Source organism: Oncorhynchus kisutch, linkage group LG9 (assembly GCF_002021735.2).
Source record: "Oncorhynchus kisutch isolate 150728-3 linkage group LG9, Okis_V2, whole genome shotgun sequence".
Taxonomy (NCBI): domain Eukaryota; kingdom Metazoa; phylum Chordata; class Actinopteri; order Salmoniformes; family Salmonidae; genus Oncorhynchus; species Oncorhynchus kisutch.
The window spans coordinates 25,208,040-25,232,717 of record NC_034182.2 but is presented as its reverse complement, the minus strand read 5'-3'; the positions used below and the strand labels follow the sequence as shown (position 1 = coordinate 25,232,717).

The 24,678-nt window shown below is 42.4% G+C and overlaps 2 protein-coding genes across 2 annotated transcripts in view; both read right to left on the bottom strand.

Annotated features, from left to right (window-relative positions):
* oxa1l (OXA1L mitochondrial inner membrane protein) overlaps nucleotides 1-603 on the bottom strand; it is an 8,424-nt gene extending 7,821 nt beyond the window's left edge. The window contains exon 1 of the mRNA XM_031832235.1: nucleotides 435-603. Coding sequence (XP_031688095.1) covers nucleotides 435-593 — 159 coding nt within the window. The 5' untranslated portion in view covers nucleotides 594-603. The remainder of the gene's footprint in view (nucleotides 1-434) is intronic.
* Nucleotides 604-1,183: 580 nt separating this feature from the next.
* Nucleotides 1,184-23,949, bottom strand: LOC109896981 (tyrosine-protein kinase SRK2). Its single transcript, XM_020491464.2, has 6 exons — nucleotides 23,821-23,949; nucleotides 19,378-19,503; nucleotides 11,089-11,233; nucleotides 9,118-9,270; nucleotides 7,658-8,023; nucleotides 1,184-1,621 (listed from the first exon to the last, which is right to left on the bottom strand). The coding sequence occupies exons 2-6, from the start codon at nucleotides 19,456-19,458 to the stop codon at nucleotides 1,443-1,445; spliced, it is 924 nt and encodes a 307-aa protein (XP_020347053.1). The 5' UTR covers nucleotides 19,459-19,503; nucleotides 23,821-23,949; the 3' UTR covers nucleotides 1,184-1,442.
* Nucleotides 23,950-24,678: the final 729 nt, after the last annotated feature.

Here is a 24,678-nt window from a genome sequence, read left to right as displayed (position 1 = left end):
TTCCCATTTCAGCCGCTAACTAGCCAACGTTAGCGTTCCCATTTCAGCCGCTAACTAGCCAACGTTAGCGTTCCCATTTCAGCCACTAACTAGCCAACGTTAGCGTTCCCATTTCAGCCGGTAACAAGCTAACTTTAGCTACCAGCTAACTAGTTAGCATGTCATAATTGACTGTCTGGACATGTCAAATTGTGTATGTAGACAGGTGACCCGATCAACTATCAACAATGATGTAAGCATACATGCGAACAATCATATTCCCCGATTCCTGTGTGTAGCATGTAGCTAGATGTTGATACAAATGTTAATTCACTTGCTAGCTAACGTTAGCTGGACATTGTCAAAGTCACAGACATGCGCTTGGCGTGCTGTTTAGAATCGCTGTTACTGCTTGACGCCAGACAAACACACGAATTCAAGAGCACAAGTCAAACCTGGTTCCATCTCTCTGTAAATGAAGGGTTGCCTGCACTTGATATTCCACTTTGTCTTAAAAAACATCTCGTTAGACAACCCGGAGTCACTCCACTCCTGATCGCAGCCATGTTGGAATTGTTAGTAAAAAAAAAAAAGTTTGTACGGAAAGCGTACATGGTCTTACCAAGTTCGTATTATCCTTAAACGCATTTTAATATAAATTAAAACTAACTAGTAGACTTATATTTTATTCACACAAAACCTATGTAGGCCGATATGAATCTTACTGTTAAAGGTGCAATCAGCAGTAGATACATCCATTTTTGGACTCGTACATTAATGAAATGTACCCATTGATTATTGAGAATATGACTTAGAAATGCCGCATGAGCTTATAGCCCATCAGAACCCAAGAGGCTACATTACTTTGTTTTCTATCATCTGTCCAAAAAACTATTATCAAGACTGTTTTTAATCTGTAATGGTCCTGTGTTGTATAAGTTTAGGATGGACATCTTTCATTGTTATAAACCCTTATAAAGGGTAGTGTTACCAATAAAGGACCAGGGAAGATAACCAGATGCCATTATTTTGACATTTTGTTTCAAGCATAACCTGGAATCTACACTGAGGTGGAGTAATCGTGAAATTGAGAGATATTCAGTGTGGCCAGATTCTAGGCTAGTTAGTATACTGTACTACTAGTGTTGGGAATTGTCTTATTCTTATGTAAGTGTAGAATCAAAGATGAAATTGGACAATTGTGTAAAGGCAGAAAGAAAAGGTTTAATTTGGAAGCACACACCATGTCTGAAGACAGCAGAGATGACATCAACTTTTATCCCTTCACAGCGCAGTCAGTAAAATCAGCAATGTGGTCATGGTAGCACTTTAAGATAGTGTTGTGTGTTACTGAAGACTAAGGAACATTCCAGACTCTCAGAAAGAGATGACAGAGCTGAGAAACAAGACTAACATTTAATTACTGCTATTTAATTGATACTCAAGAGTGATTACATAAATCTTCAACCTCTAACGTTCCTCAGACTCATTTTCAGAGCATTGAAAGTGGGCCTGTCATTTTTATTCTCCTTCCAGCAGTCCAACATGATCTTGTACATGTCTTGGGAACAGTAGGGGTCAACAGGGCAAGGCATCCTGTACCCATCGGGAACCATCCGTTTCACCTGGGAGTCGTTCATGTCTGAAAAAATAAGATGAACTAGTTACAGTGTAATGCAACTGATCTCAGACAGTAAAACAATCAAACCTGGGGAATGTAGCGCAGCGTAAAAAGAGTAGATAGAAACTGCACCCGCCCATTCAGGTCAGAGTTTTTTGTCGTCTGAAGGGAGAACACACATGTCTCGGATGACTTTTTATTGTCGACAGTACCACGAATGTCTGAATGTTGTGCGCGTATCGAAATGTAAGTTGCATGGGGGGATTATTGGGTTTTTTACATGCAGTTTAATAATAGATCATTACCACTAATTACTTACTGTTACTTTGATAACTTTCAGACATATGTTCTACTTTATGGCTGTTCCTATTCTTTAATGTTAGAGTTGCCAATACTGCTTTGCCTTTTGTTAACTGTATAAGGTATTATTCCATACTGCCAGAAGTGTTACTGCATTGGTTGCACAAGTACTTTTGCAGAAGTGTTTTACTTGTTGTATTGGTAAACATAGTCTTTCACATGCTCCGAGGTGGCATAGCAGTTCAGACGTCTTTTGTCCTCGTCTTGTCGTGTCCTGTATATATATATATTTACAACTTTTTCACATACATTTTATTTTTATTTTCCATCAACTCATCTTCAAAACACTCTCCTGCAACCCGCCTCACCAATGTATATTTATAAAAAAGTATTATTTACCTCAGATCTGTAATCCTCCAAGAAGCTAGCCAGAAACTCCAGGAGGCTGGCCTGAAACTAGCCAGAAGCTAATCCAGAAGCTAGTTCAGAAGCTAGTTGGCTCCTTTACTGGCAAGTCGTTGGTGTTCAGCTAACCACGGTTTGTGGTCATCGGCTATCCTTTGGCTCGAAAGTCTATCGCCAGTTCTGTACGGCGCAGCGCGGCTCGGAGCGGAGCATACCGGACCAATTTTTCTCTCCATGTCCCTGGATTTCGACTGCTCTCTGGACATTCATGCCCGGATCTCACAGCTAGCTAGCTGCTATCCGTGTGACTATCGGCCTTCGCGGAGCCCCACCGGGCCTTCACAACTGGACTGCCGACGTTATCTACCTGAAGGAGTTATTCGGCTGGCTCCTCCGTCGCGACGTTACCTGAACGCCCATCTGCGGCCTGCTAACCGTTAGCTGTCTTACCGGCTGCTATCTGAATAGACAATCGGACAATTTTTTTATTTTTTATTTTATTTTATTTTTTATTATTTTTTTATTATTATTATTATGTTTTCTTCTTGGGCCTCTATAACTATATCTATTGTTTTTATTTTTGTTGTTGTTGTGTGATTTGGATTGATCCCCTCTACCACACAGAACCCCACTAATCTACTGACGGAGCGCAGGAGGTGGCTAACAACAGACCTCCATCCTATGCTAGCTTGCTACCGATGCCCTGGCTAGCTGTCTAAATCACCAACCAACCTCTCCACTCACCGGACCCTTTTGATCACTCGACTAAGCATGCCTCTCCTTAATGTCAATATGTCTTGTCCATTTCTGTTCTGGTTAGTGTTTATTGGCTTATTTCACTGTAGAGCCTCTAGTCCTGCTCACTATACCTTATCCAACCTATTAGTTCCACCACCCACACATGCAATGACATCTCCTGGTTTCAACGATGTTTCTAGAGACAATATCTCTCTCTTCATCACTCAATACCTAGGTTTACCTCCACTGTATTCACATCCTACCATACATTTGTCTGTACATTATACCTTGATGCTATTTTATCGCCCCCAGAAACCTCCTTTTACTCTATGTTCCAGACGTTCTAGACGACCAATTCTCATAGCTTTTAGCCGTACCCTTATTCTACTCCTCCTATGTTCCTCTGGCGATGTAGAGGTGAATCCAGGCCCTGCAGTGCCTAGCTCCACTCCTATTCCCCAGGCGCTCTCTTTTGACGACTTCTGTAACCGTAATAGCCTTGGTTTCATGCATGTTAACATTAGAAGCCTCCTCCCTAAGTTTGTTCTATTCACTGCTTTAGCACACTCTGCCAACCCGGATGTTCTAGCTGTGTCTGAATCCTGGCTTAGGAAGACCACCAAAAACTCAGACATTTTAATTCCAAACTACAACATTTTCAGACAAGATAGAACTGCCAAAGGGGGCGGTGTTGCAATCTACTGCAAAGATAGCCTGCAGAGTTCTGTCCTACTATCCAGGTCTGTACCCAAACAATTTGAACTTCTACTTTTAAAAATCCACCTCTCTAAAAACAAGTCTCTCACCGTTGCCGCCTGCTATAGACCACCCTCTGCCCCCAGCTGTGCTCTGGACACCATATGTGAACTGATTGCCCCCCATCTATCTTCAGAGTTCGTGCTGCTAGGCGACCTAAACTGGAACATGCTTAACACCCCAGCCATCCTACAATCTAAACTTGATGCCCTCAATCTCACACAAATAATCAATGAACCTACCAGGTACCTCCCCAAAACCTTAAACACGGGCACCCTCATAGATATCATCCTAACCAACATCCCCTCTAAATACACCTCTGCTGTCTTCAACCAAGATCTCAGCGATCACTGCCTCATTGCCTGCATCCGTAATGGGTCAGCGGTCAAACGACCTCCACTCATCACTGTAAAATGCTCCCTGAAACACTTCTGCGAGCAGGCCTTTCTAATCGACCTGGCTGGGGTATCCTGGAAGGATATTGATCTCATCCCGTCAGTAGAGGATGCCTGGATATTTTTTTAAAATGCCTTCCTAACCATCTTAAATAAACATGCCCCATTTAAGAAATTTAGAACCAGGAACAGATATAGCCCTTGGTTCTCCCCAGACCTGACTGCCCTTAACCAACACAAAAACATCCTATGGCGTTCTGCATTAGCATCAAACAGCCCCCGTGATATGCAGCTGTTCAGGGAAGCTAGAAATCATTATACACAGGCAGTTAGAAAAGCCAAGGCTAGCTTTTTCAAGCAGAAATTTGCTTCCTGCAACACTAACTCAAAAAAGTTCTGGGACACTGTAAAGTCCATGGAGAATAAGAACACCTCCTCCCAGCTTCCCACTGCACTGAAGATAGGAAACACTGTCACCACTGATAAATCCACCATAATTGAGAATTTCAATAAGCATTTTTCTACGGCTGGCCATGCTTTCCACCTGGCTACTCCTACCCCGGACAACAGCACTGCACCCCCAACAGCAACTCGCCCAAGCCTTCCCCATTTCTCCTTCTCCCAAATCCATTCAGCTGATGTTCTGAAAGAGCTGCAAAATCTGGACCCCTACAAATCAGCCGGGCTAGACAATCTGGACCCTTTCTTTCTAAAATTATCTGCCGAAATTGTTGCCACCCCTATTACTAGCCTGTTCAACCTCTCTTTCGTGTCGTCTGAGATTCCCAAAGATTGGAAAGCAGCTGCGGTCATCCCCCTCTTCAAAGGGGGGGACACTCTTGACCCAAACTGCTACAGACCTATATCTATCCTACCGTGCCTTTCTAAGGTCTTCGAAAGCCAAGTCAACAAACAGATTACCGACCATTTCGAATCTCACCATACCTTCTCTGCTATGCAATCCGGTTTCAGAGCTGGTCATGGGTGCACCTCAGCCACGCTCAAGGTCCTAAACGATATCTTAACCGCCATCGATAAGAAACATTACTGTGCAGCCGTATTCATTGATCTGGCCAAGGCTTTCGACTCTGTCAATCACCATATCCTCATCGGCAGACTCGACAGCCTTGGTTTCTCAAATGATTGCCTCGCCTGGTTCACCAACTACTTCTCTGATAGAGTTCAGTGTGTCAAATCGGAGGGTCTGCTGTCCGGACCTCTGGCAGTCTCTATGGGGGTGCCACAGGGTTCAATTCTTGGACCGACTCTCTTCTCTGTATACATCAATGAGGTCGCTCTTGCTGCTGGTGAGTCCCTGATCCACCTCTACGCAGACGACACCATTCTGTATACTTCCGGCCCTTCTTTGGACACTGTGTTAACAACCCTCCAGGCAAGCTTCAATGCCATACAACTCTCCTTCCGTGGCCTCCAATTGCTCTTAAATACAAGTAAAACTAAATGCATGCTCTTCAACCGATCGCTACCTGCACCTACCCGCCTGTCCAACATCACTACTCTGGACGGCTCTGACTTAGAATACGTGGACAACTACAAATACTTAGGTGTCTGGTTAGACTGTAAACTCTCCTTCCAGACCCATATCAAACATCTCCAATCCAAAGTTAAATCTAGAATTGGCTTCCTATTTCGCAACAAAGCATCCTTCACCCATGCTGCCAAACATACCCTTGTAAAACTGACCATCCTACCAATCCTCGACTTTGGCGATGTCATTTACAAAATAGCCTCCAATACCCTACTCAACAAATTGGATGCAGTCTATCACAGTGCAATCCGTTTTATCACCAAAGCCCCATATACTACCCACCATTGCGACCTGTACGCTCTCGTTGGCTGGCCCTCGCTTCATACTCGTCGCCAAACCCACTGGCTCCATGTCATCTACAAGACCCTGCTAGGTAAAGTCCCCCCTTATCTCAGCTCGCTGGTCACCATAGCATCTCCCACCTGTAGCACACGCTCCAGCAGGTATATCTCTCTAGTCACCCCCAAAACCAATTCTTTCTTTGGCCGCCTCTCCTTCCAGTTCTCTGCTGCCAATGACTGGAACGAACTACAAAAATCTCTGAAACTGGAAACACTTATCTCCCTCACTAGCTTTAAGCACCAACTGTCAGAGCAGCTCACAGATTACTGCACCTGTACATAGCCCACCTATAATTTAGCCCAAACAACTACCTCTTTCCCAACTGTATTTAATTTTTATTTATTTATTTATTTTGCTGCTTTGCACCCCATTATTTTTTATTTCTACTTTGCACATTCTTCCATTGCAAAACTACCATTCCAGTATTTTACTTGCTATATTGTACTTACTTTGCCATCATGGCCTTTTTTTGCCTTTACCTCCCTTCTCACCTCATTTGCTCACATTGTATATAGACTTGTTTATACTGCATTATTGACTGTATGTTTGTTTTTACTCCATGTGTAACTCTGTGTCGTTTTATCTGTCGAACTGCTTTGCTTTATCTTGGCCAGGTCGCAATTGTAAATGAGAACTTGTTCTCAACTTGCCTACCTGGTTAAATAAAGGTAAAATAAAAAATAAAAAATAAAACATGCATACGCTCTCACAGCATTTTCCATAGAAGGCTACGCTTATATGACCAGATTGAGATGGCAGCCCAAGTGGCTTCTGGGATGGCTTACCATATTAAGGGGTTTTATTGAGCTGCCATGCGTGAGCTTCTAGAGTCATCCCAGACAGTTCTTGGAGCTTGCTCATACACAGAGTAATTTACCAACCTGTGGCTCCAGGGCAGATCTGATAAGGTCTCAGCCTGGCAAATTCTCACACAAGGCTGGAGAGAGAGGGTGCTCTAAATATTAACCCTTTGTCAATCCAAGTCATTGGTTTCTCTCGCTCTCTCCAAGAGGTGAGTGTTTAAGTTTATGTTTATATTGATGCTGTGTTTATAGCCCTTTATTAGACATGTTCATGTACATTGCATAGTTATAACCTTGAACTAATACTGCTTACATGCGTTCATCTCTTTGTCTTATAGAACCACAACAATGAGATTCCAAGTCATTCGGATTTCCACGATCATGTAACATCTTCAAATGGAAACAGCAGTGTCTGTGTTCAGTATGGGCCTCAACATCATGTTCTGACAGCACTGTGGTGGGCAGAACCAAACCAATCCGTTACAAGTACATAGCGGGTGAGGGCATTCACTGCCGACCGCTCAGATGTGTGAGGGCATACCAGCCAACCATTTTCACGTGGTCCTTCTAGACAGATTTAGTGACCAACAGTTTGTTTTACATGGCCCGTAATCTTCTCTGGATTTAGCAACAAATTGTTTTTACAATAGATGAACGGGAGGAGGCAGGTTAAACTCAATATTAGGAAGGTGTTGCTAATGTTTGGTATACCCAGTTTATACTCTTAACTAGAGATGTGGAGTTGAAATCGTAAATATGAAAGTCTTACTTGGATAGGGCATCTTCCCAAAGGTCATGATCTCATACAGCAAGATTCCGAAGGACCACACGTCACACTTGATGGTGAACTTCTCGTTGGCGATGGCCTCAGGAGCCGTCCATCTCAAAGGGAATATCGCTTTCCCTACAGATATATAATACAGGCTGGTCTGATTGCAAAGCATTGGTGGGGCTTGTAAGACCCTGGCAAGGCCAAAGTCAGCCACCTTGTAGACGTTGTTCTCGCCAACCAGCACATTCCTGGCTGCCAGGTCTCTGTGGATGTATTTCTTCATCTCCAGATAAGCCATCCCAGAAGTCACTTGGGCTGCCATCTCAATCTGGTCATTTAAATGTAGCCTTCCAACCCTGACCTCTGTGGAACAGGGAACAGGGCACAATGATGAGATGAAAAAAGGACATGATGGGTAGAAATTTCACATTCAAAATTGGAAAGGAACCGGTGGAAATATGAAAGCTCATATTTTAACTGTTGGTACACAAAAATGTTTGAAAAGTTCTACACTTGAAAATGTCCTATTGTTTGTGTACCATATTTGAGAGAGGTTTAAAGTAACGGCAGGAGTTTTACTGGCCATGTGACCTGATCACTATAACATAGCATCCAGGACCTCTATACCAGGCGGTGTCAGAGGAAGGTCCATAAAATTGTCAAAGACTCCAGTCGCCCAGTTCTCTCTGCTACCGCACGGCAAGCGGTACCGGAGTCTACATCCAAAAGGCTCCTTAACAGCTTCTACTCCCAAACCATAAGACTGCTGAACAATTAATCAAACGGCCACCCGGACTATTTACATTGACCCTCCCCCTTTGTTCTTTGTTTTTACACTGCTGCTACTCGCTGTTTATTATCTATGCATAGTCACTTTACCCCTACCTACATGTACAAATTACCTCAACTAACCTGTACCCCCGCACATTGACGCAGTACCGGTACCCCCTGGGCTCCCGAGTGGTGCAGAGGTCTAAGGCACTGCATCTCAGTGCAAGAGGCGTCACTATAGTACCTGGTTCGAATCCAGGCTGTATCACATCCGTCCGTGATTGGGAGTCCCATAGGGCAGCGCACAATTGGCCCAGTGCCGTCTGGGTTTGGCCGGAGTAGGCCGTCATTGTAAATAAGAATTGGTTCTTAACTGACTTGCCTTGTTAAATAAAATATAGCATCGTTATTTTATTGTGTTACTTTTTATTAAATGTTTTACTTTATTTAGTAAATATTTTCTTAACTCTATTCCTTGAACTGCATTGTTGGCTAAGGACTTGTAAGTAAGCAATTAACGGTAAGGTTTACACCTGTTGTATTCGGCAAATGAAATTTGATTTGATAGAAAGTTATAGACTACAGCCCTTAGATTTTTCTGATGGGATAATATGTCATATCATTCGGAAAAACTCCTGGGCATGTCCTGCAGGGCTTGGCTGGTTCATATGACAGTGTACTCTTACTCAGGTAATCCAGCAGACATCCTTTCTTCATTAGCTCAGTGATGATGTAGATGGGTTCTTCAGTGCAGACAGCCAAGAGCTGGATGAGGTTGGGATGCTTCATAGTCTTCATGATCTGGGCCTCTTTTAGGAAGTCCCGAGGGGCCATGGTGCCTATGAGAGGAAATGAGGAAAAGAAGGTTGTTCATTTTTTTTGCAGATGTTTTTTGTAGATTTTTTTTTAAGGAACTCAGGCTTTCAACTTACTCTTGAAATCTGTAATAGTAAAAAACACAAGGTGCAATTTTGAAATTAGTAGTGCATCAGCAGTTTTCCTCTCATCAGTCATTGCAGACCTTAGACAGCCATTTATAACTTGTCAGAAATGTCCAGATCAACTAGCCCATGACAGCTAACCATTTTTAGCCCATTGACTTTGTTGTAATGTTTGAGTCACTCAGATATCACATGAACACACATAAGACATGGCAAAATGTATAGAATTGCAGGAAATAAGGTTTAAACCTGCTTTAAACCTGCTTTAAACCTTCTCTCTGCCAACAAGAGGGGTGTGGCCAGTTTTTTGTCGTCATGGACAGTGCTTGTATCCATAGAAATAGACATAGCACGCGGGGGATGTTTCCCGGTGATGAAGAGGGGGGCCTGTGTAAGGGTCGACGCTGGTAGAGATGAGAAGCAGGTACAGGGAGTGCACATTTAATATCGACGGACATGGAACAGGACAGCATGTGGACATGAACACATAATGACATTAATGCAGACACAGGAAACAAACGGGGAAGCAGACCGTTATAGAGGGAGAAATCAACAAAGTGAAGGAGTCCAGGTGAGTCCAATGAGCGCTATGATGGTGACAGGTGTGCGTAATGAAGGGCAGCCTGGCGCTCGAGAGGGAGGGGGAGCAGGCCTGAGTGTAAATGTTTGGGAATCACTGCTGTAGGTGTTACATTAGGCTAACCAGCTATCTCAAAATTGTGGTAATCATGGCCGGATTATGCAGGGGCCCCACATTGACTAATGTTTGCGTCACTCGGATAGCAAATTAACATTGCCTAAGCGATAGCAAAATCTATATACAGCTGCATGTCTGCAAATACAAACAAAATGCAATATAGCCATGCCACCTTGATGTACAGTAGAATTAGAAAGTATTACTGATAAATATTAGCAAAATAACAATTGTACAAACAAGGGATTGATATTTTGACATGCAAGCTTTATCCGTCCACAAGTCAGATAGCAAAGACTGCAGCAAAGATACCTGGGCTCGGTTTTTTAAAAACTTTTCTAATCGTATTTTGGCAATCAGATTGGATTAAATCTTAGAATTGTTTTTTAAAATTTAACTAGGCAAGTCAGTTAAGAGCAAATTCTTATTTACAATGATGGCCTAATTGTAAAGGCCAAACCCTCAACTAACCCGGAAGACGCTGGGCCAATTGTGCGTCGCCCTATGGGACTCCCGATCCCGGCCGGTTGTGATACAGCCCGGCATCAAACTCGGGTCTGTAGTGTCGCCTCTAGCACGCCTCTGTTCCTGGAAGGAGGGAGGGATGTTGATGACACAACAGTGGATCAATCAGACCAACTCCTTGAATTTGGCAGTTGTGTCTGAAAAATAAAATAAAAATTCTCCAAACAGATTTTTTTTTTTTACCCTCAAGTGTGTGTACATTACTGTATTTATACTTGGGATATTGTTTTTCAATGAGAAAGTACAAAAATAGCTGGAGGGGGTCTTTAAATGCTGGGTTTTTATGTAGTTTACTCATCTCTGTTTCTCTATGACAGTGTAGAATTAGAAACATGATATTGTGGTATCTGGATCAGAAGGATCCCATCCCATCCTTTTCCCGAAAATCTGGCAAAAATATCTGATTGATCGGATCCTGGATTGACAAATAGAGGATAATTACAGAATCTAGATCATTCTTATGCAGATTTTTGGAAAAACTTGTCCCAGGTGTTTACCACGTCTAAGGGTCTTCACTGCAACTGGAGTGTTGTTATAGAGGCCTTGATAGACCACTCCAAAGAAACCTTCGCCCAGGCACCTCCCCAGTTTTATAGAGCTGTGGTTAATCTCCCAGGGGCCCGCAGAGACAGTCTGCCTAATCTGTGAAGGGAGACAAGAAAGGCATGCAAAACCAGATTACCAGCAGATCAGACTCCAATTTAAATCACCTAACATACCTTACAACTGTAACCTGTCCTCTGTAGGTTCCATCAGTATACCAACCTCATTATTAAAGGCCCACGTAGTGAAATATCAACTTCAAGATTCTCAAATCATAGTTTCAGTGGAATTATGTTTCATGTGGGTTTAAATTCAAAATCTCAAGGCTGCTTCCTCCCAAAATATAAACAAATAAAAACATGCCAAGACATGGCATGGTCTTGCACATTTAAAAAAAAAAAGTGTATTTTTTTCTCCCCAATTTCGGGATTACTACTTGTCTCATCACTGCAACTCCCCAAAGGGCTCGGGAGAGTCGACGGTCGAGTCATGCGTCCTCTAAAACATGACCCGCCAAGCCGCACTTCTTAACACCCGCCTGCTTTACCCAGAAGCCAGCTGAACCAATGTGTCAGACAAAACGCAGTTCAACTGATGACTGAGGTCAGCTTGCAGGCGCCCGGCCCGCCACAAGGAGCTGCTAGAGCTCGATGAGCCAAGTAAAGCCCCCCGGCCAATTGTGCTCCGCCCTATGGGACTGGGATAGAACCCCAGCCTATAGTGACGCCGCAACACTGCGCTACGCCACTCGGGAGGCCCCTTGCACAGATTATTTACAGAATAAGGAAATTAAACTAAAACTTGCAGGGGCCATTACAGGTCCAAGCACTGTAGGTGTGTTTGAAACACTATTGTTTTTTGTATATTCATTTTTCCCTGTCTGTTGACAATAACAATAACTTTTCAGAGGAATCACCTACAGTAAGAATGTAATTATTCCCTCCAAGAGTGCGTTCTCAGCCCTCTCCCGTACTCCCTGTTCACCCATGACTGCGTGGCCATGCAAGCCTCCAACTCACTCATCAAGTTTGCAGACGACACTACAGTGGTAGGCTTGATTACCAACAACGACGAGACGGCCTACAGGGAGGAGGTGAGGGCCCTCGGAGTGTGGTGTCAGGAAAAGAACCTCACACTCAATGTCAACAAAACAAATGAGATGATCGTGGACTTCAGGAAACAGCAGAGGGAGCAGCCCCCTATCCACATCGACGGGACAGTAGTGGAAAAGGTGGAAAGTTTTAAGTTCCTCGGCGTACACACGGACAAACTGAAATGGTCCAACCACACAGACAGCGTGGTGAAGAAGGCGCAGCAGCGCCTCTTCAACCTCAGGAGGCTGAAGAAATTTGGTTTGTCACCAAAAACACTCAAACTTTTTCAGATGCACAATCGAGAGCATCCTGTCGGGCTGTATCACCGCCTGGTACGGCAACTGCTCCGCTCACAACCGTAAGGCTCTCCAGAAGGTAGTGAGGTCTGCACAACGCATCACCGGGGGCAAACTACTTGCCCTCCAGGACACCTACACCACCCGATGTCACAGGAAGGCCATAAAGATCATCAAGGACAACAACCACCCGAGCCACTGCCTGTTCACCCCGCTATCATCCAGAAGGCGAGGTTAGTACAGGTGCATCAAAGCGGGGACCGAGAGACTAAAAAACAGTTTCTTTCTCAAGGCCATCAGACTGTTAAACAGCCATCACTAACATTGAGTGGCTGCTGCCAACAATCATCTCTAGCCACTTTAATAATGGAAAATTTTTATATAATGTTTACATACCCTACATTACTCATCTCATATGTATATACTGTACTCTATACCATCTCCTCAATCTTGCCTATGCCGTTCGGCCATCGCTCATTCATGTATTTTTATGTACATATTCATTCCTTTACACTTGTGTGTATAAGGCAGTTGTTGTGAAATTGTTAGGTTAGATTACTTGTTAGATATTACTGCATGGTCGGAACTAGAAGCACAAGCATTTCGCTACACTCGCATTAACATCTGCTAACCATGTGTATGTGACAAATAACATTTGATTTGAACATTGCACAGATATGTGTTATAGGATCATGGCTAGAACGGATCCAGCTTTTGTCAAATTAACGTCAAAAGTTTTAAAAAATTGCATTTTCGCTAACCCTAACCTTAACCTAATTCTCCTAACCTAATTCTCCTAACCTGCTATGTTAATTCTTCTTACCTGCTATGTAAATTCTCCTATCCTGCTACGAAAAGTCAAATCTGATGTTAATTTGGCAAAAGCTGGATCCCTTCTAGCCATGATCTTTTCATAGGATGACAGGAGACACAGGGAAGTGTAGCTAATGAAGGGGGCAGAGTAGGCCACATTTTGCGAGCATCGAGAGGCCAGAGATAGCCAGACTAATAAATTGGGCTAAGGAGTTGGGTATTGGAGAAGGGCCATCAGTGTGCGTTTTGTAAGCAATACCGTGGATGCAGGTGTGGCATGAGCATTGTGAACGGACAGATGTGGTAATGGACTGCAAGGAAGAAGGAGAAGAGCCGAGTGAAGAAATGTGTTGAGGAATAATGGCGCCAAGCACAAACAGTACTCTGCTGTCTCTAATGTCTCATAAATTGAACCAGACGAGAGTGACGATGAAGATCTCTGAGTCCGAGCCTCGCTCCGATGGTCATGCAAAGGATGATTCTTGACCAGTGGGAGTGACATTTTTGGAGAAAGTCGATCCCTGCCTTTTGGCTGTCCCATATGTGGACTCAGGCTGTGTAGAAAATAAATTGGGTACTTCACGTCACGAGCCTCGGAACAATACCTGCGACTTAATTTTCTCTCCGGAGCAGAATGCCTTTGAAAGGAGTGATTACTGAGGTGGCGTTAAGTGTTGAGGTGGAGGAATCGAAATGGAAGATTCCCAATGTATGTGACGCCAGCCCGGTTGCGAGTGTGTGGTGAAACTAAGAATACACTGTCTGCCCTTTTGAGTTTTGAAGCAGAGCCTTTACCTGACAAAGTCATGTTAGGATATGTCAGTTATCCCTTGAGAGATTCTATTCCGAACCCATTAAGCCGTTTCAGATGCTAAGCTTATGGTCATGTTGCAGCAGCTTGTAGGAGGGAGATTCCAAGATGTGAGAAGTGTGCAGCAGGGCATGGAACAAAATAACGTGTAGTATTGGTGGGGAAAAAAACTGTGTGTGTCAATTGTGGGGGTGCCCATGTTGCTGGGGATCAAAAGTATCCCGTGCAAGAGAGACAGGTTGAGGTTGTCAGGGTCAAAGTAGAACAGGTGTTGTATGAGGAGGCAGTGAAGACAGAGGATGATGGGTCAAGGGTGAGTAGTTGGCCTAGGCCAATACAGAGTGATACGAATTTGTGCTTCAGTAAGGTTGGCTTCATAGCATTCATTGCCATGGTTATCAACTGTACCACAGGAATGGAGCGTAAGTCACAGAAGATAGGTATTGTGGTGGCAGCTGCAGAGAAGTACTTGGGTGTACAAGGTCTTACTGGAGAAGAGTTACAAGGTGTGTTGAACAAAAGAGTCCCGACCTCCCAGACCGTCGGCCTGGTGTAGGATCAGTTAGGTTCAAAGTAGTGGAATGCGGTGGTGTTTTCATTAATATAGATTTTTGAAATAGTGATATATATATATATATATATATACAGTGCCTTGTGAAAGTATTCGGCCCCCTTGAACTTTGCGACCTTTTGCCACATTTCAGGCTTCAAACATAAAGATATAAAACTGAATCAACAACAAGTGGGACACAATCATGAAGTGGAACGACATTTATTGGATATTTCAAACTTTTTTAACAAATCAAAAACTGAAAAATTGGGCGTGCAAAATTATTCAGCCCCCTTAAGTTAATACTTTGTAGCGCCACCTTTTGATGCGATTACAGCTGTAAGTCGCTTGGGGTATGTCTCTATCAGTTTTGCACATAGAGAGACTGACATTTTTTCCCATTCCTCCTTGCAAAACAGCTCGAGCTCAGTGAGGTTGGATGGAGAGCATTTGTGAACAGCAGTTTTCAGTTCTTTCCACAGATTCTCGATTGGATTCAGGTCTGGACTTTGTCTTGGCCATTCTAACACCTGGATATGTTTATTTTTGAACCATTCCATTGTAGATTTTGCTTTATGTTTTGGATCATTTTCTTGTTGGAAGACAAATCTCCGTCCCAGTCTCAGGTCTTTTGCAGACTCCATCAGGTTTTCTTCCAGAATGGTCCTGTATTTGGCTCCATCCATCTTCCCATCAATTTTAACCATCTTCCCTGTCCCTGCTGAAGAAAAGCAGGCCCAAACCATGATGCTGCCACCACCATGTTTGACAGTGGGGATGATGTGTTCAGGGTGATGAGCTGTGTTGCTTTTACGCCAAACATAACGTTTTGCATTGTTGCCAAAAAGTTCAATTTTGGTTTCATCTGACCAGAGCACCTTCCTCCACATGTTTGGTGTGTCTCCCAGGTGGCTTGTGGCAAACTTTAAACGACACCTTTTATGGATATCTTTAAGAAATGGCTTTCTTCTTGCCACTCTTCCATAAAGGCCAGATTTGTGCAATATACGACTGATTGTTGTCCTATGGACAGAGTCTCCCACCTCAGCTGTAGATCTCTGCAGTTCATCCAGAGTGATCATGGGCCTCTTGGCTGCATCTCTGATCAGTCTTCTCCTTGTATGAGCTGAAAGTTTAGAGGGACGGCCAGGTCTTGGTAGATTTGCAGTGGTCTGATACTCCTTCCATTTCAATATTATCGCTTGCACAGTTCTCCTTGGGATGTTTAAAGCTTGGGAAATCTTTTTGTATCCAAATCCGGCTTTAAACTTCTTCACAACAGTATCTCGGACCTGCCTGGTGTGTTCCTTGTTCTTCATGATGCTCTCTGCGCTTTTAACGGACCTCTGAGACTATCATAGAGACTTGATTACACACAGGTGGATTGTATTTATCATCATTAGTCATTTAGGTCAACATTGGATCATTCAGAGATCCTCACTGAACTTCAGGAGAGAGTTTGCTGCACTGAAAGTAAAGGGGCTGAATAATTTTGCACGCCCAATTTTTCAGTTTTTGATTTGTTAAAAAAGTTTGGAATATCCAATAAATGTTGTTACACTTCATGATTGTGTCCCACTTGTTGTTGATTCTTCACAAAAAAAGACAGTTTTATATCTTTATGTTTGAAGCCTGAAATGTGGCAAAAGGTCGCAAAGTTCAAGGGGGCCGAATACTTTCGCAAGGCACTGTATATACACACACACTGTATGGAGGAGTGGGCCAAAATCCCTGCTGCAGTACTTAAAAATCATACAATGTGATTTTCTGGATTTTTGTTTTAGATTCTGTCTCTCACAGTTGAAGTGTACCTATGATAAAAAATGACAGACCTCTACATGCTTTGTAAGTAGGGAAAACCTGCAAAATCGGCAGTGTATCAAATACTTGTTCTCCCCCACTGTGTGTGTGTGTATATATATTCTAAATATCCCCCTCAATCTACGCAAAATACCTCAATTACAGCAAAAACTTTATTTTTGAGATAGATATATATATATCTGTGTGTGTGTGTGTGTGTGTGTGTAGGGTTAGTTTGTGGTACAATGTTTTTTCCTTTCCCCATTCCTTTTGATTTTTGTATATCTTGTATACCACAGTGGTTCCCAAACTGTGGGGGGAGCGAGGAGTCGGCAGAGGGGGCATGTTCCCCAATGCTGGAAGGGGGGCCTGAGTGAACTTCTGATATTCCACACACTACCGCACAGCAGGTGGCAGCATACACAAACAAAATGTGCGAAGCGGGGAGGGAGCTGGGGATTTAAAAAAAAGGGATTTCCTCATGACGGAACTAGGCTACTGCCGTCACTGTCAAAGTCTCAGGTTTTGTCCCTTTTGTTTTGTGTTCTCCGTCTGCTGCGGAGCCGGATAAACTGATCACGTCTAAATAAATGCAGTAGGTGCTCTATTGGCATGGTTTCTTAGTGGTTGCCACTATTGCCAAAGCCTTGGAAAGTATTCAGATCCCTTCCATTTTTCCACTTTATTTTTTTTACGTTACAGCCTTATTCTAAAATGGATGAAATACATCTACACACAATACCCCATAACGACAAAGCGAAAACAGGTTTGTATATATTCTTTTCAAATATATTACAAATAAAAACTGAAATACCTTATTTACATAAGTATTCAGACCCTTTGCTAAGGGACTCTTAGATTGGAGTCCATCTATGGTAAATTCATTTGATTTAGAAAGGCACACACTTGTCTATACAAGGTCCCACAGTTGACAGTGCATGTCAGAACAAAACCCAAGCCATGAGGTTGAAGGAATTGTCTGTAGAGCTCCGAGACTGGATTGTGTTGAAGCACAGGTCTGGGGAAGGGTACCAAAAAAATTCTGCAGCATTGAAGGTCCCCAAGAACACAGTGGCCTCCATCAGTTTGGAACCACCAAGACTCTTCCTAGAGCTAGCCGCCTGGCCAAACTGAGCAATCGGAGGAGAAGGGCCTTGGTCAGGGAAGTGCCCAATAACCCGATGGTCACTGTGACAGAGTTCCTCTGTGGAGATAGGAGAACCTTCCAGAAGGACAACCATCTCTGCAGCACTCCACCAATCAGGCCAATCAGGAAGCCACTCCTCAGTAAAAACGGTACATGGCAGCCTGCTTGGAGTTTTCCAAAAGGCACCTAAAGGACTCTCAGACCATGAGAAACAAGATTCTCTGGTCTGATGAAAACACGATTGAACTCTTTGGCTTGAATGCCAAGCGTCACGTCTGGAGGAAACTATAAATTAATTCTCTCAGAGTCCCTTACACATTGCAACTGAGATCCTTTATAGCAAAGACACACATAGCCAGACAGCATCGGCATAATTTATCGTTCAGCTTTGTCTCCTAAACTATGTGCTTTTCTCAAACTCGGAACCATAAACAAATCCTCACATCAACAGGCATATATCAAATCCATCCTATCTTGACAAGATCACAGAGACACATTGACTGGCACACAGACATTATGGAGCCAAGAGATACACGCTTGACCTCTCCCCTCTCTCCTACCCAAGTAACTTAGTCTTGACATAGAACAGACACTGCAACCCCACCACAGTATTATACAAACACATTCTGATGAGAAGTAACTTACAAACATATGATGAATATAAAACATCTTACCTATGTTACCAACTAATTCTGATTATTCCCCAACAAAAATCAGACATTATATTTAAGCATGGTCAAGTTAATAATTATGCTGTGGATGATGTATTAAACCACCCAGACACATAAAAGATGCAGTCGTCCTTCTGAACTGAGCAGCAGGAAAGGAAGGAAACTGCTTAGGGATGTCAACAAGAGGCCATTTGTGATTTTAAAACTGCCACATTGTTCAATGGCTGTGATCGAAGAAAACTGAGGATGGATCAACAACATTGCAGTAACTCCACAATAATGGCCTAAATAAAGGAGTGAAAAGAAGAAAAAATATATACAAAATATAAATATTCCATAACATATGTATGCAACAAGGCACTAAAGTAATACTGCAAAAAAAAACATGGCAAAGGAATACACTTTTTGGCCTAAATGCAAAGCGCTATGTTTGAGGCAAATCCAACACAACACATCACTAAGTAACGGCCTCCTTATTTTCAAACATGGTGGTGGCTGCATAATGGCACTGGTATGCTTGACATCGGCAAAGACGGCGTGTTTTTCAGGATGAAAAGAAACGGGATTGAGCAAAGTACATGCAAAATCCTAGAGGAAAACCTGCTTCAGTCTGCTTTCCACCAGACACTGGAGGAGGAATTCACCTTTCAGCAGACAGATCTACACTGGAGTTGCTTTATAAAGTAGTCAGTGAATGTTCCCGAATGGCCAAGTTACAGTTTTGACAAATCTGCTTGAAAACCTTGTCTAGCCATGTTCCCCAACACCATGACAGAGCTTGTAGAATGTTAAAAAGAATAACGGGCAAATATTGCACAATACAGATGTGCAATGCTCTTATGAGACTTAACCAAGAAAACTCACAGATGTAATCGCTGCCAAAGGTGTTTCTAACATGTATTGACTCAGGGGGGTGAACTGTTACCTAAATGAAGTACTTTGTAAAGTTCAAATGTGAAGAAATCCAAAGGGGGTGTAGACTTTCTATAGGCACTCTAACGTCATCCTGTTCTCCTTTGTCTACCTTTCTCTCCTGTTTGCTCTCTGTCTCTTCTTCTTACCAGATTAAACAGCAGGACCGCCAACCCCAACGCCCCACCCAAGGTCAGGAACAGGGACAATTCTCCAGACATTGGCATCATTCACTCTTCTCCTCTCTGCCTGGAATTACTGAATAGATTCCAAACCTGAAAGGTTGAAGACAACAAAGGAAACGCAAATGATGTATCCGGGCAGCTGATGTAGATCAGTAGCTTTACACCAAATTCATCGGTGGGTGGGCCTGCAGAAATTTGTGTAATCATAATTCTGTTTAATTAGCTTCTTGATATGCCACACCTGTCATGTGGATGGATTCTCTTGGCAAAGGAGAAATGCTCACTAACAGGGATGTAAACAAATTTGAGCACAACATTTGAGAGAAATAAGCTTTTTGTGCGTATGGAACATTTCTGGGTTGTTTTATTTCAGCTCATGTAACATGGGACCAACACTTTACATGTTGCTTTTATATTTTGTTCAGTATAAAAATGTAACCCTGGGATAGAGTTGTATTTTTTTGTGGGAAACACACAGTTGTATGCCAAAGAAACACCAGAATGGCTTTCCAATAGGTGGTGAGTGTTCCTGAAAAGGTCCAGTCTCAGCCCTGATTTAAATCTGCTTGAAAATCAGAGACATGGTTTGAATATCTTTTATACATTTTTTTAATTTAACCTTTATTTATCAAATGTATTTAGGTTGAGCAATTTTGACAAAAACTATAGATATACAGTACCAGTCAAAAGTTTGGACACATCTGCTCATTCAAGGGTTTTTCTTTATTTTTAATATTTTCTACATTGTAGAATAATAGTGAAGACATCAAAACTATGAAATAACATATGGAATCATGTAGTAACCAAAAACAGTGTTAAACAAATCAAAATATATTTTATATTTGAGATTCTTCAAAGTAGCCCCCCTTTGCCTTGAGGACAGCTTTGCACACTCTTGGCATTCTCTAAACCAGCTTCACCTGGAATACTTTTCCAACAGTCTTGAAGGAGTTCCTACATATGCTGAGCACTTGTTGGCTGCTTTTCCTTCACTCTGTAGTCAAACTCATCCCAAACCATCTCAATTTGGTTGAGGCCAGGGGATTGTAGAGACCAGGTCATCTGATGCCACCCTTTGCCTTGATGACAGCTTTGCACACTTTTGGCATTCTCTCAACCAGCTTCATGAGGTAGTCACCTGGAATGCATTTTAATTAACAGGTGTGCCTGTTAAAAGTTCATTTGTGGAATTGCTTTCCTTCTTAATGCATTTTAGCCAATCAGTTGTGTTGTGACAAGGTAAGGGGGTATACAGAAGATAGACCTATTTGGTAAAAGAACAAGTCCATATTATGGCAAGAACAGCTCAAATAAGCAAAGAGAAACTGCAGTCCATGATTTCTTTTAGACATGAAGGTCAGACAATTCGGAAAATGTCAAGAACTTTGAAAGTTTCTTCAAGTGTAGTTGCAAAAACCATCAAGCGCTATGATGAAACTGGCTCTCATGAGGACCACCACAGGAAAGGAAGACCCAGAGTTACCTCTGCTGCAGAGGATAAGCTCATTAGAATTGCCTCAGAAATTGCAGCCCAAATAAAAGCTTCACAGAGTTCAAGTAACAGATACATTTCAACATCAACTGTTCAGAGGAGACTGTGTGAATCAGGCCCATGGTCAAATGGCTGCAAATAAACCACTACTAAAGGACACCAATAAGAAGAAGAGACTTGCTTGGGCCAAGAAACACGAGCAATGGACATTAGACCGGTGGAAATCTGTCCTTTGGTCTGATGAGTCCAAATTTTAGATGTTTGGTTCCAACCACCATGTCTTTGTGAGAAGCAGAGTAGGTGAACAGATGATCTCTGCATGTGTGGTTCCCACCGTGAAGCATGGAGGAGGAGGTGTGATGGTGTGGGGGTGCTTTGCTGGTGACACTGTCTGTGATTTATTTCGAATTCAAGGCACACTTAACCAGCATCGCTACCACAGCATTCTGCAGCGATTTGCCATCCATTTGTTTTTCAACAGGACAATGACCCAACACACCTCCAGGCTGTGTAAGGGCTATATGACCAAAAAAGAGAGTGATGGAGTGCTGCATCCAATGACCTGGCCTCCACAATCACCCAACCTCAACACAATTGAGATGGTTTGGGATGAGTCCGACCGCAGAGTGAAGGAAAAGCACCCAACAAGTGCTGAGCATATGTGGGAACTCCTTCAAGACTGATGGAAAAGCATTCCAGGTGAAGCTGGTTGAGAAAATGCCAAGCGTGTGCAAAGCTGTCATCAAGGCAAATGGTGGGCACTTTGAAGAATATAAAATATGTTTAACACTTTTTAATTTACTACATGATTCCATGTGTGTTATTTTATAGTTTTGATGTCTTAAGTATTATTTTACAATGCATAAAATAGTAAAAAATAAAGAAAAACCCTTGAATCAGTAGGTGTGTCCAAACATTTGATTGGTACTGTAGGTTGTCGTAAGAGTTGTGCAAAGTTGTTAGAATCTCATTCAAAAGGTTTCACAGCTGTAATGGATGCCAAAGGTGCTTCCAAGTATTAACTCTGGGGTGTGAAGACATAAGCAATGAACACATCTTATTTTTTTAAATATTTTTTTTACAATTAATTCATTAAGTTTCTATAATTTTTCTTTCACTTTGAAAATGTGTAGGTTGTTTTGTAGGTTGTACTCCATTTATTTTAAGGCATAATGTGAAACCTGTGCAGACTTTCACTAGGCACTGTGTGTGTGTGTGTGTGTGTGTGTGTGTGTGTGTGTGTGTGTGTGTGTGTGTGTGTGTGTGTGTGTGTGTGTGTATATATACACACACACACACACACAATGGCTCAATGGGAACAGCTAGCATTTCACTGCGCTACCCCCACCCCGCTAGTAAATATGGTTTCGATTAGCAACTATTGTCATTTACTGCGGTCACGGCCAGTATGCACTTCCAAAAAAAGTCTGCAAAAAAAGATACATGCAACTGAAAAAATACCTCGTCTTGGCACCTTCAATGTATTCAGCTGTTTATTTTTTGTAGATTTCCGACCTGTGTATTGCAGTAAGGTTAGTGCCTTGGGACATGAGTGTTTGGAGGAGTCGAATAGGCATTTTTTCGGTTGCTGGTAAATTTCCTTCTTTCTTTTGCGCGAGTGAAGTGAGTTCGGAAAAATGTAAGTATGCCTGTTAGAAAACGTTTTCACATATACACTTTAAATCCAAAAATGACAGTCGCTGTGGTAGAACGTTTGTTTTGAATTGCGATTTTCTGCATTTATCAATTTATCAAAGTCCCATCAGGTAGCCTGATTTCAGACGTGTCCATGTAAACAGGATTATTAGTGAAATCGTTATTCTTGCAAATGATGTAAACGACTAAATCGAACTATTATATTAATCTTACTATTCACAATAATCGTATTATTCTGTGAATGTAACGCTAGCCTACTAATAACCTACTCCTCTCCTCGGGGCGACGTTATAGGGTACAAAATGAATCCGAAATAGAGACAGGCGGGCTGGCCTACAGGTGACATTATGGTTGACTGCGTGTACAGTGTATAAAGTGTACAGATTAATCATTGGTCTCTCATTAATTGCACCTTTTCTATCTGTATTTAGTGTCAGATGATGTCCTTGTCTATGCTTGGTTGTGCTTTTATGTATGCTCCGTGCCGCAACCCAAATGTCCCCACGGGGATAATAAAGCCATTATTTTATCTTAAAAGCTACAACACAGAAAGTCACGGATGTAAACCAAACTTCTGAAAAGCAATTTTTACATGACAGGAACCACACCACTTTGTGCCTCCTAGACACTTTAGATGTTGTTTTTATCTTTCAGTGATGTAAAGACAGTGAGATATATGAGCAATAAAGCTTGCATCTATATGCCTTATGTTGTTTCGGGTGGGTCACAGGCGAATTCATTTTCTTTTGAGTAGGCCTAGGCAAGATTTTTTAAATAGATTTCATAACGTTTGCGTTTTTTTTTTCTTCTATCGAATGGAATATAATTGTTTACTTCTAAATGGAAAGACTACTTTATGCCACATTCGAAGCAGTCTCTTCATTTTGCACTTCCTCAGGAAATAGCATTTTCCTATGAGCACTGTCATAAGTTATTTGCATCGTTTTTGCCTAAAAGGAAATTGAATGCCAGCGACCTTAAAATCGCAAGGTTTTCATTGCGAATTGTGTTTCAAGCGCGCATTGGCAATGTAAAACACTTCTATGTTCAGTTTCCAAGCCAGTCAAGTATCAAACACAGACCCAGCGTCGTAAACCATCGCTATAAATTGGATACATCCAATATCAAAAAGTAAGATACATATTTAGGCTGCAGTCGAATACAGCAGGTACAAATACAAACAATGTCACTGGACATTCAGGGTTTCCCAATAATACATTTACCTGAAGATTCACCAATCGCTCCATAATTACACTTACCTTTGACAAATATTGACCAGACCATCCAACAGAACTATGTCATACTAAAGTTATGCCAGAGATATGTATATAATGACGAGATGGTCAGGTCTAACAGTTGGATTGGGATTCGCTTCCTTAGAGAGAGGAGGCGAGATCACGTGGGGCCATTCTAGCCAATGAGAAGGCATATATCGTGCGACAAACAGGCACAACTCGAATATTAAATCGTTTTTTTCAAAGTTGCCGGTATGCCATGTGTGTATGCTTATATCAGAACATTCGTAACAACCTAACCATCACGAAACTTATATTCGATCAAATAAGCTTAATGTTGCAAAGAAGCCATCATTTTTTATGTTGGCCAAATTCGACACTCTCATTGACCAGCACGCATAACTCCTCGCCTGGTGGGGACAGATTTTGGGCCAAGTTGCCCATCTTGAATCGCCTCCTCCTCTTTGGTAACGCTACTCTAAGTTTCATTTCCCCGAAAGAGGAGAGGCAATATCGAAATGCCTGATGCCCAAAATGTATGGCCAGTATGAGATATGTCTTTTTCTTTGCAACTCTGCCTAGAACTCTGCCAGCATCCCGGAGTCGCCTCTTCACTGTTGATGTTGAGACTGGTGTTTTGCAGGTACTATTTAATGAAGCTGCCAGTTGAGGACTTGTGAGGTGTCTGTTTCTCAAACTAGACACTAATGTACTTGTCCTCTTGCTCAGTTGTGCACAGGGGCCTCCCACTCCTCTTTCTATTCTGGTTAGTGACAGTTTGCTCTGTTCTGTGAAGGCAGTAGCACACAGCTTGTACGAGATATTCAGTTTCTTGGTAATTTCTCACATGGAATAGCCTTCATTTCTCAGAACAAGAATAGA